Source organism: Anabas testudineus, chromosome 24 (genome assembly GCF_900324465.2).
Source record: "Anabas testudineus chromosome 24, fAnaTes1.2, whole genome shotgun sequence".
In the NCBI taxonomy this organism is placed as follows: Eukaryota; Metazoa; Chordata; class Actinopteri; order Anabantiformes; family Anabantidae; genus Anabas; species Anabas testudineus.
Window position 1 is genome coordinate 12,954,774 of NC_046632.1, and position 15,299 is coordinate 12,970,072.

The following is a 15,299-nucleotide window of genomic DNA, read 5'->3' on the forward strand; positions in this document are numbered from 1 at the left end:
CCCAAAAACATGTTTGTGTTCTGTCATTAAATGTGTAGCAGGTTAGGATTTACCAGTTACTAACAAAATCCAAACAGACCTGTCTGAATAAGGTTGAATCGTGTTTTGAGGAGAACAGTTTAAGAGGGGAATCATACTGACAATTATATGATACAAGACAACATTGGTTTGAGATAATATAGAGCCTATTTAATATACACATGTAATGACTTCCTGTTCGTCTCTAATTAGTGAAAAGGTCTGGAAACATTTCAGCGGCAACAGGACAAAAGGAAAATAAGTGAATAGTCAGTAAAAGGGTCCAGTGTCACCAACACCAGCAGCTGACACCTGCCTTCACTTCCTGAACCAACCTAACATCCTCCCTGGAGACTGCTCTGATGCTTTAATGGAGGTCAAAGGTTAAAGCCAGGACTCCCCTGAGATCTGTACACATGACCCTGTGACAGAAACTCTGATAACTGAGCCCAAAAAACAACAAAAATGAATTTATAAAGGCCAACAAACTCGTTATTGATATAGTATAGTATATTAAAAAACAGTGTAAACAGGATAAGTACATACAGTACTGCTGTAATATATGTCATTAAGTTATGTTGGTTGTTGGGTTTTATCATTACATTTAGTTTTAGATAACCAATAACATCTGCATGATGGTAGATGTTATTTGTGTATAAATTAACCGGTTTTGAATGCAGACTAGATGCATAGTAAATACAACTATGCACCTGTATTTAGCTTTTGGAGAGTTATTCACCCAATTAACTTGTGTCCTCCTTTTTTCCTTGATTTCTGTGTCACTAAAATTATAAATAATAGTCCGATAATCATGAAGTGTCTGATAAAACGACTACTAAGTATATGCCACCTGATTTTAGGGTGATGAGGAAGGATTTATTTAAAAAAATAATAATTAACTACGTAGATCTACTATATAGTCTCCAGTTTTTTTAAATAGTCATATAAATTGTTAGTTAAGCACATGTAAAGCGGTCTGTGGCCTCTAGATGGAAGCGTTTTGCTAAATAAAAGCAGCTCCTCACTGTGTGTGTCTGTGTTTGTGTTCTGCTGTCCTGTCAATGCACTGAGGAGGAGGAGACATCACATCGTGTTGTCCACAGTAACAATCAGGACATGAAGCAGAAAGACTCTACTGTAAATATACATGTAGGCCTGTGCATTTGAAATAACTGTAAATAAGCTATAAAGCGAATTAGACACTATCTTTTGTTAAATTGACATCATTAATCTAAAATGACATTATAGAAATATCTGCTTTGACACAGTATTTGAGGTCATGCTGTGAGTGATGATATGACAAACTCTGTAAACTCACATGAGTTAAATACCACAGCAACTTCTTTATTAAAATTTAAATAAAAACATCTTCTAATTCTAATTAAAGTGCGTCTCTCCTCACACTGGAGTCTGGACTGGAGTCCGGGTCTGCGGTTGGTCAGTGCTCCGTCCACCTTCCCCTGATAAATACAGGGCTTCATTCAGAAATAAGTGGCTTCACAGCTTGATCATAAAATGATGGTGTTCGCTTAAACTCAATTTTCAGAGGACAGGGTTGATCAGAGAGAGTTCGGACCATACAGCATTAATATAAAAACAATATACAACCATCTTCAGCTGGAATTGAATTGTTTTTTCATTTGATTAAAAATAAAATCTAAATTTGATCATTTAAAAAGAATAATTCAAATAATAACGATAATAACAAACTATTATTAATTAGACTAGGTTTATGTTTATAATGTATCTAGATATTAGATTAGTGGTTAAACTGAGTTCCTCGGAATCTGACGTTAAAAATAAAATAAAACTTTAAACCGGCTCCTGGGACAGTGTGGAAAAACATTTCCAGTAGCTGTTTTCTTGTCCCACTGCGATGTGTCCTCCCCTGAGACAAAGAGACTAAAAAACCCACAATAATAATAATAATAATAATAAAAAAAGCCTGTGAACGGACTGACTGGATTGATGCATGTTCCCTCTAAACCGAGAGCAGATTATTTTTTACATCGCATGAACCTGAGAGGAGATTTGAAGTTCATGGAGGCAGTTCAGCAAACCTCCCTGCACCTTCAGAGCTGCTGCTGCTGCTGTCTGGAGTTTCTCGGCTGATGAATCGTGTCCTGCGTCTTACTTTTCCACCGCTGCGTTAAACAGCATCGGATTGATGTGAACTGCCATGACTGCAGGCTGAGATGCTCTGCTCTACATCACACCGACTGTCCTCGATGCATCTGCAGAAACATTTCCACGCCGTGTCTTTCCAAACCTGCAAACTCATTTTTTCTGTTTTTTTATGCATGAAGCTATACATTAAATGCAGCCAGATCCAATTTTCTGCACAAATGAATTATTTTGCTTTATGTTGTCCTCCTTAATGTCTGTGAATGCATCACTGATTGGAATAAACTGGTCAATTAGAAGTTGCATCAGATTTGTATTTAATTAAAAGTGGATTTCAAACTGTCTCAAATTGTTTTATGCTCTGATGTTTTTTAATGCTCCTCATGGCAGCTGGCCACCCCGCGGGAGAAGCTGCAGAAGGCCCTAATGGTTTGTTATTATGACCTTTTGTGTTTCCATTAGTCTCCTGCAGTATTTAGCCCAGAGTTTGCCCGACGCTGCTTACAGTATATGTGATTTAACCGTGTGTACATTTGCACACATGGAGCTGCAGAGGGCCCTGAACTGCTGCACAAGTGACGACTTTAATCTGTTTCAATATAAACAGATGGTTTTGCTCAAAGGCACTGAGTCACCATCATATTTAAAAGCTTCCATTAAAGCAGCCCCTTAGGTTGTTTACAGTAGAGGGCAGGCTGGGGTGAGTGTGATTAGTCTACCACTCCAATGTCCAGCTAATGACCACTTAATGTTTTAAACTCTGACTCTGTGAAAGCAAAGAGTAAAAAAAAAAAAAAACAATACCACAAAAGGAAACATGGAGCTGTTATGGGATTTATATGATCTGGATCCATGGACTATTAAAGTGTGTCCACCTGTAATATTCAACCTATTTGAAGTGGCGTTCATTTAAATTATCAATAGGTTTTCGCCCCAGATTTCAGTTAAGAAATACAATAATTTACCACTGAGGGTTTCCGAAGCATGGTTTCTCTCACAGTGAGACTTGTTTAGAGTCAAGAGGGTCATCCCAAGTCAACGCCACTTAATTTCCAATAAAAAAAATCAGTAAGTAAAAACACTGGAGACATATAGAAAGTGTTTTTCCTGAGGTATGTTCACTGTATGGCTATTTTTCTGTTTTCTATAATGGCAGCTGCTGCAATCGCTCAACAGTCGCTGCATGGAAAAACAAAACTCAGCAGCTCCGTGTGATATTGTAGTCACAAAATACAAAAGATCTTTACATTAGGATAGTTAAAACAAAAAGCTGACTCTGTCTGCCCCCACAATTATTTTATGTGCATGTGCTTGTTAAATTTGAAGTTTATTATTATTGGTTTTCATCAAAACCAATAAATTAAAGTTGCATCTACTGATTATTTTCTAGTTTTGTGGAAATTTTTGCTAAAGTTTCTAATTTTCACCTTTTTATGTGCAAAAATAAATTGCAATAATCAAACAGGGACCGTGAAATGTTGGTATTTTTTAATTGAAAACTGACACATGGGTGAATCTCTTTTTAAAATAGCTGCCTGTTAATTTGTCAGCTTGACTTCATTTTGGGATTTAATCACAAAAACCTACATTTGGCACAATCAGAGGAGAAGAGAGAGCATTTTGTCACTGGAGGGAGCTGCTTGAACATTTAGCGCTGTCACATGTGCATCAGTATTTTACACATTATCTGTGTGAGGAATCAAAATTCAGTTTAACTACAGTCAGATGATGATATGAAATAACTCCATCAGTAAATATGTGCAGGCTTGAAACATTTAAACACCAAACATTAAATATAAAATGATGCATTGTTACATCATAAACTAACAGTGTTGAGTATTTAAAATGAACAAACATGAATTAAAAAAATGTTCAAATGAGAAATTTAACAAGGCCCCGTGTTTTGCTTTGGATGCATTTAATATATTTTCATGATAAGACGTGTGAATGCAGGACTTTTATTTGAGAAGAATTATATTTACGCTGTTGTGTTACTATTTTTATTTAACTAAAATGAATATTTCTCCCATCACTGGTCCAAAAATACTACTTAATGTGAGCTTCCAATCTGCTTTAGATTTTATCATAAGAACATATGAAGACGCACAAACAACAGCTGCTGTCTCACTCTGACATTGAACCTCTCACATGCAAATCAGACATCAGCTGGGTTCATCTCCACCTCAGAGCGAGTTCGCCGTTTGAGATGTATTCACGGTCACATAAACAGGACAGTCTTGCTTTGAATGGACTTTAGACACGTCCCTCGTCTCTTTTTTTTTTCTCTCTCCTCTCTCTGTGGAAATGATGGCTGTGTGCCATACAGAAGGCTGTGTACAATGGCCCAGGTCCCATTAAATCTGCGAAAGTTCCTTCCTGAGGCAAACATTGCCAGAAATAGTAATCTTGGCTTCAGCTGGAGTCTTACAGTGGGGAGCAATAATTCTCAGTGTAATAATGGAAATTATTTAATTCTGTCCAGCAGACTCAGATCCAGTTCAGATACAGTTTGAGGTGCTCATTCAATTTTCCTCCTCCTGATAAGGCTTCCTGAAAAACACACAGCGAGCAATCAGGCGACAACAATAGGCTCCGTCAGACGCTTCAAGCCTCAGGTAGTCAGCAGTGCACAGGAGCACGGCTTTGTTTTCATCCACTGTGAGCATGTGACTCATAAACGCTTTGACTTTTTGTTTTAATGTTGTTGTTTTTTTAAGTACTCATTAGGTTGGATGCCAGGTCAACAGACTTTCCAGTAAAGTCGATCTGCTGCCTCATCTGACCTGATTGTTTAATGTGAGTCATTAGTCCTTCAGATAACTGAGACGTTTTATTTATTTATTTATTTAGATAATTTTGTATTGTCTTTTAATGGGAAGTACACGGTTAGTCATTTATGGACAATGAGAGTCAAACCTCTTACACAGTAAAACGGTTCACAAACATGAATACAGTGGTGAACAAAGTACTGTGACATGCTACAGAAGTAACTTCACCTTAAACCAACTGCACAGTGTGTACAGCAATGTGTACTGTGCTGTTCAAAGTGGAGCTGTATTACAATTATAGCATTCTCATCCAAATTCTCAGTGTTAATGTTGTGTTACTTGTCAACTTATTATATGTTTTAATGCTAAATTGTTACTTGAATAGAAACTATAGTTTTAAAAAGTTTCCTTGTGTAAGATAGAGGAATAAAGTTATTAGCTTAATAAACAAGTATCTCAAAGTTGTACTTAAATATTTAATATGCTTGGTCACTTTCCTTGTATTGTAATCAAGTGCGTGACTGGGTCAATACTACTGCAAAATATTTTAGAAATCATGAGGGTGTAGGATTGGCAGACAGAGATTTCTATTGTTTAAGAGAAGATGAATTCTCCCAGCCCCTTAACCAGAGTCAGGAGTCGCTGGCACTGGCTGTAATCCTACCTGCCATCATTTATACAGCTCCACGGAGGACTGGCTGAGAAAAGGGAAACGAAGCTGAATAGTAGTGTCCAGAAGGACTGAAAAAGTATATTAAAAAAAAGTAGATATGAAGTATGAAAAAGTAATAATTGAGTTATTACAAGGTTGATTTTTTTTAGAAGGATATCATTTTCAGACCTAAACCTTCTAAAACCGCAATAATAAGAAGTTAGAAGTAGATTATTCTCCTTCTTGCATCTGCTGAATAATGACATTCAGCACAAGCACAAGGAAGGTTTATTCTCTGACTGATAACTTACATTAAAAATCTAAAGTGGCTGGTGCATTAATAAAGCAATAATTAATGTTACTACAAGAACAACTATCCATTTATTTTTGTTTTAGAGAATATAATTAGACTGCAACACATGTGCCACCTGTGAAAACAATTTCTCACCCTAAAAACCAGTGTGTTATATTTCTTTAAATATTATGTGTATGTGTGCATTTGTTATTAATTGAACAAGTCATTCTGCAAACAACCAACGTAGAAAGTTCCCATTTTATTGATAGAGCACCTCTTAGACTCTGACAGTTTTTTAATAATTATATTTCAGATTTTTATTATTAAAAAGCGACTTTTATCATTTATCATCACTGTTGAGCTGGTTTAATTAAAACAAAGACACTGATATCAGTTACATTTTAAAAACAGCAGTAAAAAAATTATTTGAATGATGCTAAAATGTTTGTGTGCAAAGGGCTGATCTGAGGCCGGTTTTTTTTTTTTAATGCTTCCCACTGAAAAGCTCATCAGCACCTGAAATAACTCGAGGCGTGCTGCGTCTGCTACATCCTCTTCCCTGGATTGTTTTGACTGCATGATGGAGGGCAAACGTTAAATCTAATTTCTAATTTTAACCCGGAAAAGTGTCACTCGAAAACACCATGATAGGAGGCAGTCAGGGTCATCAGCCCTTCCGCCCGCATGAATCAAGACTAAATGAATGCGGGCTTCAGAAGCCATTGTTTCAACACATGCAAGAGAAACATGCGAGGGTTTGAGGAAGGAGGAGGAGGAGGAGGAGGAGGAGGGTGGGGGTCAGCAGTATCAACACACAACCGCAGGAGAGGAGGGGAGAAAGCGAAACGTTTAAATTTAATTGACAGCTTCAAAATATAAAAAGTAGATTAACTTAACACATGAAAACAAATTTATTAAAATTATAGAACTATGTTGCACATAATTAAAATGTGCTGTTTCAGATCCACTGAGAGTTTTCACTGCAGGACACATTTAATTTTGCCTTTTTTTTTTTTTACTATTTGAAACCTTGAATGTGTGAATCTTGAGGGGCCTTGCGGATGAAGTATCGCCTCTGAAGTTAATTGTGTTTTCGTTTTAGAGGGGGGAATAGATTTCCTCTGTTTATTATGAGCATGGGGACGGATTTGCGTCACCGTGCAACTTGCAGGTCGAGATAAAGTTGCACAAATATTGAAAAAGGGAAGTTCTAACAGTCATTATAAAGTTCCCCCCTTCTGCTCCGGAAGAAATAAGGATTTCTGCTGTATCCTAAAATACTAAAACAAGTTCTATTTTTGGGGCAAATCTAGCAGGCATATCCGCTCATTTAACACGAATCACAGCCCATCAAAAACAGGATGAGTTGGAGCTAATAGACGCTCTCCTGCTTCTCAGGGTTACGTGAATTTGTACAGTTTATTATTCCGCCTGTATTATGTCTGTTTTCCTACTTTGTGCCACAGTTTGACTTTTTTTTTTTTTTTAAAGCTTTTCTCGCCTTGAAAATTCAGCGGCAGATCAAACATGGGAAAATATAAGAATAATGAAAATAAATAAAATAAAATATATTCAGTCCACAGCATGTAGAAGTAGAAAATCATTTATAAAAATAGAAAAACTAATATTAACATGCGAGTTAGGCTGACGTGTGTTAGCGCGTAATGTTTGTGTGTGTGTGTGTGTGTGTGTGTGTGTGTGTGTGTGTGTGTGTGTGTGTGTGTGTGTGTGTGTGTGTGTGTGTGAGTGTTCGCTGATATGGGTGAGGAGGGGAGTTCTCTCTAAGTGATCAATCCATCATCTCTGGATCAAAATTGCTCTGAGGTGTCCCCGGTCATGTGTGTGTGTGTGTGTGTGTGTGTGTGTGTGTGTGTGTGTGGGTTACACATCATCCTAATTTCCAAGGGCGTGATGTGAGTAAATGCAGAGCATCCATTGGCTCAGAAAGCAACCAATCAGTGTCAGCGGAGGCACTTCGGAGTGGAACTGCAGGGTTAGGATTTCAGAGCTGGGAGAGCGATTTTGGCATTAAGACAGAGAGGACGGTCATCCATTCCCCTCAAACGCTAGCCCTGCTGTTTTTTTTTTTTTTTTTGACGTGATTGTCTTTTTCTACCATCTTCTGAGAAACAATAAGACGCGTTAGAGGCTCCGGGATGTACACGGCCGGGCTCAATCCGTTTTACGCATCAAATTTTAGCCTCTGGTCTGCGTACTGCGCAGGGGGCTTCGCTGTGGATACGATGAAGAAGCCGTCGTTTTGCATCGCAGACATTTTGCAGGCTGGAGATGCGGAGAACATCTCCGGATCGTCAGCCCTCATGATGCATATGGGACACCACCACCACCGTTCGCAGCAGGGGCACTCTGGCAGCTCTCCGCTGCGCCCTTCTCCTGTGGCGCCGGAGCCGTACGGTACGAGGGTGAGCCCGGCGTCTCCGTACCACAGACACGGACTACATCTAACCTCAGTCTCCAGAACTGCATTTAACTCCCAACAAGCTCCCCCGCCTTCAAGCAAAGATCTCAAATTCGGAATTGATCGGATATTGTCGACAGATTTTGACCCAAAAGACAAAGAAAAGTCGTCGTTAAGAGGTGAGCAGAAAGATTTTATTACACCCACAGCTTCCAAGAAGTTATTCAACCTTTGGAGAGACGCTTCCTCTTATGCCAACCAGCGAAAACTGTAAATAGATGCGTTCAAAAATCCAGATTTATATTATTATTATTTGTTCCGCAAGACAAAATCTAAAATGTAGAAACTGAAAGCAACAAACCAATAGCAACTTTGCATATGTTTAAGTCCTCCAGTATAAAACACTGACAGATTTGTTTACAGAGTAGTTAGAGCACAGATAGCCTCATAACATGCACTAAGGGGCCCGGTGGGGAAATCCTCTACTCTCTTGCCCCCTGCACAGAGAGAGGTCAGAGTTCAGGACTGGATACAAACAGCAGCAGTGCAGCTGGAAGTTTGCTCAAGAGAAATTTAGTGAAGAAATTCAGCCTATGAATTCAAAACATGGTCTCAGTTTTTTTAAACTTGAGACCTTCTTGCCCACCCCCCCTACCCCCTCCCAAAGAGCAGAGTCAGTGATAGTGTTCATGTAAGCTGCCTGTGTGTCACTGTGTAACTGTTTCCCTACTCAAACCCATCATCTCTCGCCCTGTAACAGATCTCACGTCCATTGTTAGCTCGAACCGTCAGTCAGGGATCCATGTCCCCATTCAGCCTCCGGCCAGCCAGTACTTCTCCACCATAGACCCCGGGATGAGCGACGCATCCTCCATGATGAGTTCATTAGGCAGCAGCAGCAGACAATCAAGCCAGCATCAGTTTCAGGACACCTTCCCAGGTAGTCACCACATAGGACTGTGACAGACTGAGACACTGTCCTGTCCTGCTCTCTGTTTGAAGACGTGGGGCACCTGCAGTGAATATCCCTCTGGTTTCCAGACTCGTTTTGTTTTAACCTCATGTCCTCTTCCTGTCTTTTAGGTCCATATGCTGTCCTCACGAAAGACACAATGCCTCAGACGTACAAGAGGAAAAGGTCATGGTCGAGGGCGGTGTTTTCAAACCTGCAGAGAAAAGGACTTGAGAAGAGATTTGAAATACAGAAGTACGTCACCAAGCCAGACAGAAAACAGCTGGCAGCAATGCTCGGGCTGACGGACGCTCAGGTAGGAAGCACTGCTGACTCTTTGGGTTTGGGTTAATCTGCACAGGCCTAAATCCTATCCGTAGATTGAACGGTGAAAATGCAAATCAAAGGGTTTAGTGGTCTGTGGATTTTGGGCACAAACCACATCTAAAAATGGGAGATTGTGCGTAAAACAGCTTCAGGACTAAGTTGAATTTCGTGTTACTTTCCAACCAGTTTAAATGACTCTGTTAGATGTAATGGTGCAGTGGGCTGTGTAACTATTTACTGAATCACTGTTGATGTGTATTTTCTTTGAATGTGGACTCCAGGAAGAGCAGCGGGGATCAAATTGAACAATAAAACAATAAAACAGGCTCGCAGCCAGGATTTTATAAATACAGAGGCTATGAGCATGATTTACTCCACCATCTGGAAATTTCGAGCACACATCAAAAGCATTTCTAATAGTTTTTCTCATATTTAATAATTATAAATTTAATAATAATAAGTTTGAATTCTTCTTGTTTGTGGTGTTTGGATGTGAGCAGTTTTAATTGTGTTGCTCACTCCCAGAAAAATAGGCAGGGCAATGACCCCTGTGTCCTCAGTGACCCTGAAAGGTGACAACAGTGGACATGAACTGTGTGCTTCTAGGAAGATGTAGGATTTGGAAATCGTTCTTGGTGGAACATGGTTGGCTGAGAGGCGTCCAGGTCTCTGCCAAATCTCACCACATGCTGAGTAACGCATCACCAGCTTGTTGTCATCATAATGTGCATTCGTTTAACCAAGATATATCTTAACAGAGTCTTCTGCTTATTAGTTTTAATTAATATTGCATTTGTTAATGCACTCAGCACCAAAGCAATAAGTGTGGCAACATAAACTATATGTTGTTCAGGAGGATTGCTCCACTATATTTGCACTTCACCTGGTTCCCCTCACAAAACAGTGGGTTGGACTTATTAAATTAAATTTTAAAAATATTCCTGTAACCTTGCAGCCTCACATAAAAAAGCATCACATTAAAACGACAAACAGAATCTGTATTAGACTAAATGCATTCAATTTCCCATGATTTATATATTTATAAATTAAATAAAAGGGCTACACAACAGGGCTGCAGTAGCTCTGAGCAGCCTGCGTGCAGACTGTAATGTACAGACGTCTGTGTTTTGCAGGTGAAGGTTTGGTTTCAGAACAGGCGCATGAAGTGGAGACACTCCAAAGAGGCCCAGGCTCAGAAGGACAAAGACAAGGACGAGAAGGCGGACAAGAGTGCGTCTGAGTCCGGCTGCAGGGAGACGAAGGAGCCGCTGGAGTCAGAGTGTGAGAGCGAGGGCGGGAGCGAGTGTGAATCGGACGAGGCTGCGGAGGAGGACAACTGTGATGGACACATGGACATTTCCGAGCACAACAAAACCAGCGTGATCATGAGCGGGGGCGCACCGGCGAGCAGCGCAGAGGCAGCGGCCACAGCCACGGACACAGCGGCCTCACAGGTGCCAGAATGAAGGCAGAGTGCGGCCTTCAGCTGGTGAACTATAAGAAGGACTTTTATTTTATTGACAGAGGAACGGCAGTGATATTAAAACACACGTGGAGTGGCACAGTCAGTGCGTTAAATAATAGCGTAGGAAGAAGTCCCAGATTGTAGCATTTGCAAAACAAAAAGCATCGGTTTAATTCCTGGGAACAAGTGGAGCAAGAGGACAGTATTGTTTGTTCAGCAGTATTTTAGCCCAGACGCACAGAAGTAACTCTTAAATACTCTCTGGTTTTTATTTTATTTTTTTGGATGCTCTTTATTTCCTCTAAGGTCAATAACCACAGTTATGTCCATTTCAGAGTCTGACTTCCTCAGGTGTCTCCTTCCCCTCGTTTTCTCTGAGTTTTGCTCTGTGTGCATAATGTTTTCCTCATGTGAATGAACTGTGCGGTTGTGAATTTTATTCATAGGTTATGAACCACTCGTTTCACTTTATAAATGAATTCTCAGAACATCACGGCAGTGTTGTTTTTTTCTGAATATATAGTTGTGCTATTTTGTTAATAATAATTTGCACTGAAAATATTGTAAATAAAACGTTTCTTACTTTGAAGCTCGTGTTACAATGCATCATCATTATTATTATTATCATTATTATTATTATTATTATTAATTGCTCGCTCATCGTGATTCAGTCGCCTGGCGAGAATTCAAATGGCTTAATTAAGATATTAGCCTGTACTGTGTTGTGGTATATTATAGATATTATAGTATGTATTTAATTTTAATTGTTTCATTTGCTCTTGCGTTCAAAGTAGGAAGAATAAATAGAAGCTTCAGCAACAACTAAAATAAACAGGAATTCAAGAAGTTGCACATGCACGAACAGATAAGCGGCTTTACAAAAACGAATAACACACATGGTTTGCACGGGTTATGTGCATGCATATGTAGGTCAATAAAGCGAATGCATTTTGTTTTTATAAAATAATGCTGATTTTTAAATCCTAGTATCATGGTATAGGCTCTTGCAGCCATCTTCAGATCTTCTCCCATTAATACTAAATTTCCCCTGCAGCTCTGGCAGCGCACAGAGAACCAGAGGGTAATTTATAGTTTGTATACATTGACTGGCTCCAGATAGCAGGGACGACCTGGATATTTTATGTATCCAGACACAGATACAATCAACATCTCCCCCGTTAATACTGCTGCTCTTAACCTCCCTGCGCTGTTACCTTCCAGGGTGTGATGTTCCACATCACTTCTGCTTTTTATGAAGACGACTAACAAGAAAATCATGCAACAGAAACTACCGTAAGAGGACGGGCCGACTGTGATGTTGAAACGCAATATGGTGCCAATCAGCCTTATCAAGATGCCCAGCAGTGACTGTTCAAAAGTGATAACTTTATCACATCCAAAGTCACATTGTGCGACACGATAAAACCTGCTTGAAGATGTTTAATGAAGTGATGTTATGAAACTCTCCCTCCCTCTGCATCTTTATTGAGCATACGTGCTTCTAGCGGAGGAATTACGCTTTATAAGAAGCTCCTACGCCTTTAATAACCCTCTGTGGTTTCTCCTCAAGGCCAAATTTCATTGTTATTTTGATGACATACAAAAAGCCCTAAACCGAATAAGGGTTTTTAAAATGCTGCAGCGGTCCATTGACAACATAAAGATAGTGGAAGATAATACACCAGCACTGTTTATTATGGTGTTTGTGTATGTGTTGAGCACTCCAATGACTTGTAGAGAATTTAATGAATATGTTTAGAGCTAATCTGTCACTATAATCTTTTATAATGCTGCCTCGGTCATTAAGAGGTTTGCTGATGGAAAAATCAGCCTGATGGAAACAAACTCGATGAAGTATGCAGATCATTGACTTAGAGGCAACTCCACACCCTAAATACTGCATTACTTCATTCAAATTATTACTTGATGCACATAAACACATGGGTATTGGAAATAAAATGTGCTCAAAGTATAAAAGGTAAAAAAAAAATACTCATTGTGCAGGACTGGCTCTGTCAGCAGGGTCGTAAACAAAATCTTTTAAATACTGATGTCTAGTTTTTACTGAGGTCTATTTTTTAATTATATAAGACTATTTCAACTGTGTATATTTACTTAACCACTATACCTAATATTAGCTCAGTTTTTAGGTACTTGTACTTTCATTGCGTATTTCTATTTATGCTACTTTACACTTCTACTTCACTAAATATCATTAACTGACCTAACACCTTTGTCATTTTTTACTGATTATATAGTAAATACAAAATGTAAATCAACTAAACTATGCTACAATTTGCTGTTTTATTATAGATTAAGCCAACGGTGCAACTTTCACCAACATTTTCAAGTTCAATTCAAGGCTAATATAAAATATAAATGTCCCACTTCACATAATGAAGTTTAGAAAACAAAAATATAATGCTCCAAACACTTTAAAAATAAATAAGCAAATCATTTGGCAATACAAATGTGATAGTAAACATATAACATGGCCTCCTCATCGTGTAGTATTGGCCCTGTCAGTTTCATAATGTTAGTGGATGATAATCACTGATGCATTAACATCTAAGCAGTACTTTAAAGTTGCAGCTGGTCCAGGTGCAACAAATTATGAAGAATTTATATCATTTTTAACATTTTAATTATAACAGTTCATCATTTTTTATGAACTGGTCATGCATTGTTTTAAGTCAAACCTTAATCTGGAAGACAAATAAGAAAACATTCCCCCTGAAATTTATTGGAGTACATGAAATAACAAAACCTGTTCTTCTAAACTGTGTTTTATTGGATTCAAAGTGTAAATAATATTTATTTAACATTATTGAGCTGTGAAATAATGCAAGTTCTCATATTAACATGTCTCCTAAACAGTTTGAAAGTGGAGGAATGTGCTATGATATAATGTGCTGATGCTAAATCAAGTCCTGGCTTTTAGATAGTATTTTATCTCACTCACAAACTCAATGCCCTCTTGTATTCATTGTCATGTTAGCTGCAACATCATAATGAGTGACCCAAAAACCTGGACCACCAAAAACTCTCTACTATGGGGTCCACTTTCCTCTCCTCCGGAAAGAGGACTGACCCCCAGAGAGCTACAGTTTTTCCGTTTTAGCTTAGCATCTTGAATTTCACTTTTCATTTTTCCCCCTCATGCTGCTATAGCGTATACCTGCTGTTGTTTGTCTCTTTTCCATTAGGGGGATATTTTACCCCCCAAAGTCCAGCGCAGCTTCTCATACTTGGCGTTTGGCACTCGTCTTAATCTTCACTCTTAATTCATGCTGGATGAAAAATTGGCAGTCTTGTTATAGCCAGTTTCCATAGAAGGCAGTAAAACCCTGGGCACTTTATCAACCTAATATTAACTATTAAATGCTCACATATTAAATGTCTGTGTGGGTTGAGTCTCGAATTATCCTTGAAAAGCTATAAATTACTTCAGTATTTGCAAATGTACAATAACAATAACAATCCAAACGCTTAACATAATACTGAAAGGCCTTGATTTGTGAACTGTCCTAAGAACTTTTATAAGCAGGATGGGAGAAAGTCCATCTGGCCTGTATTTAATGTCATCCTCCGTTAAAAGCTGTCCTATATGTCCCTCTTGACAACCCGGGACAGGGCAACCCATAAAACATACCAGCCTCGCAGAGTTCGCCAATATTTAACACTTTGAAAAAGTAACTGTGTAAAACAAATTACATCTGTGACAGCAGAGGAGGGGGTTTCTGTCTGCAGTGGTTGAGAGATTAACGTGACTAAAAGCTGTGACGTCTCCAGTCCTTTGAGGCATTATCTGTGAAGTTGTTTGATAGGCTGATGGAGATTTCTCCTCTGCCGCTGTAATGCATCAGAGGACGCTTTAGAGCCTGTAGGGGGGCGGGGGGGCACAAAAGCTACACCATAACTCAACACGTGCTTAACAAAACTGCAGCCAGCAAATAATGTGTGCAAATATTTCAAGGTTTAGTTTAGTAATTCTGCTTCTTCCTCATTTGGCAGATTAAGATGATAATTTCAGTAGTTGTCATGATGATGAGGATGATACGAACATCTCTTTCCCAATTCATTTTTAGGACCAAGTAGTTTAGCGCTAAAGAAAGAAGTAGTGCAATTTTAAATATAAAGTTGTACTCTATTAAAGGAAAAGTGAACATTTTAAGTAGTAGTAGTAGAGTAGAGGCGTACTACAAGCAAAAAGTAAACAATCAAAAGTAAAAGTACACATTATTTGTACGTATCAGATTGAACCATTTCATTTTATCAC

The 15,299-nt window shown here is 38.8% G+C and overlaps 1 protein-coding gene across 2 annotated transcripts; it reads left to right on the forward strand.

Annotated features, from left to right (window-relative positions):
* The first annotated feature begins 7,852 nt into the window (after positions 1-7,852).
* hlx1 (H2.0-like homeo box 1 (Drosophila)) lies at positions 7,853-11,588 on the forward strand. 2 transcript variants are annotated; one of them, XM_026340651.1, is made up of 4 exons: positions 7,857-8,455; positions 9,037-9,216; positions 9,360-9,544; positions 10,689-11,588. In XM_026340651.1, exons 1-4 carry the CDS (start codon positions 8,014-8,016, stop codon positions 11,019-11,021), a joined length of 1,140 nt encoding a protein of 379 aa, XP_026196436.1. In that variant the 5' UTR covers positions 7,857-8,013; the 3' UTR covers positions 11,022-11,588. The 2 variants fall into 2 exon arrangements, with proteins under 2 accessions (XP_026196437.1, XP_026196436.1); XM_026340652.1 differs by lacking the exon at positions 9,037-9,216 and having other exon boundaries at positions 7,853-8,455.
* Positions 11,589-15,299: the final 3,711 nt, after the last annotated feature.

Bases quoted from the DNA above. Each gene is read 5' to 3' on its own strand.
- hlx1 (XM_026340651.1), top strand. From the start codon at position 8,014: ATGTACACGGCCGGGCTCAATCCGTTTTACGCATCAAATTTTAGCCTC. The intron at 9,217-9,359 runs GTAGTCACCACA...CCTGTCTTTTAG, and splicing joins GTTTCAGGACACCTTCCCAG to GTCCATATGCTGTCCTCACG. The intron at 9,545-10,688 runs GTAGGAAGCACT...TGTGTTTTGCAG, and splicing joins TCGGGCTGACGGACGCTCAG to GTGAAGGTTTGGTTTCAGAA.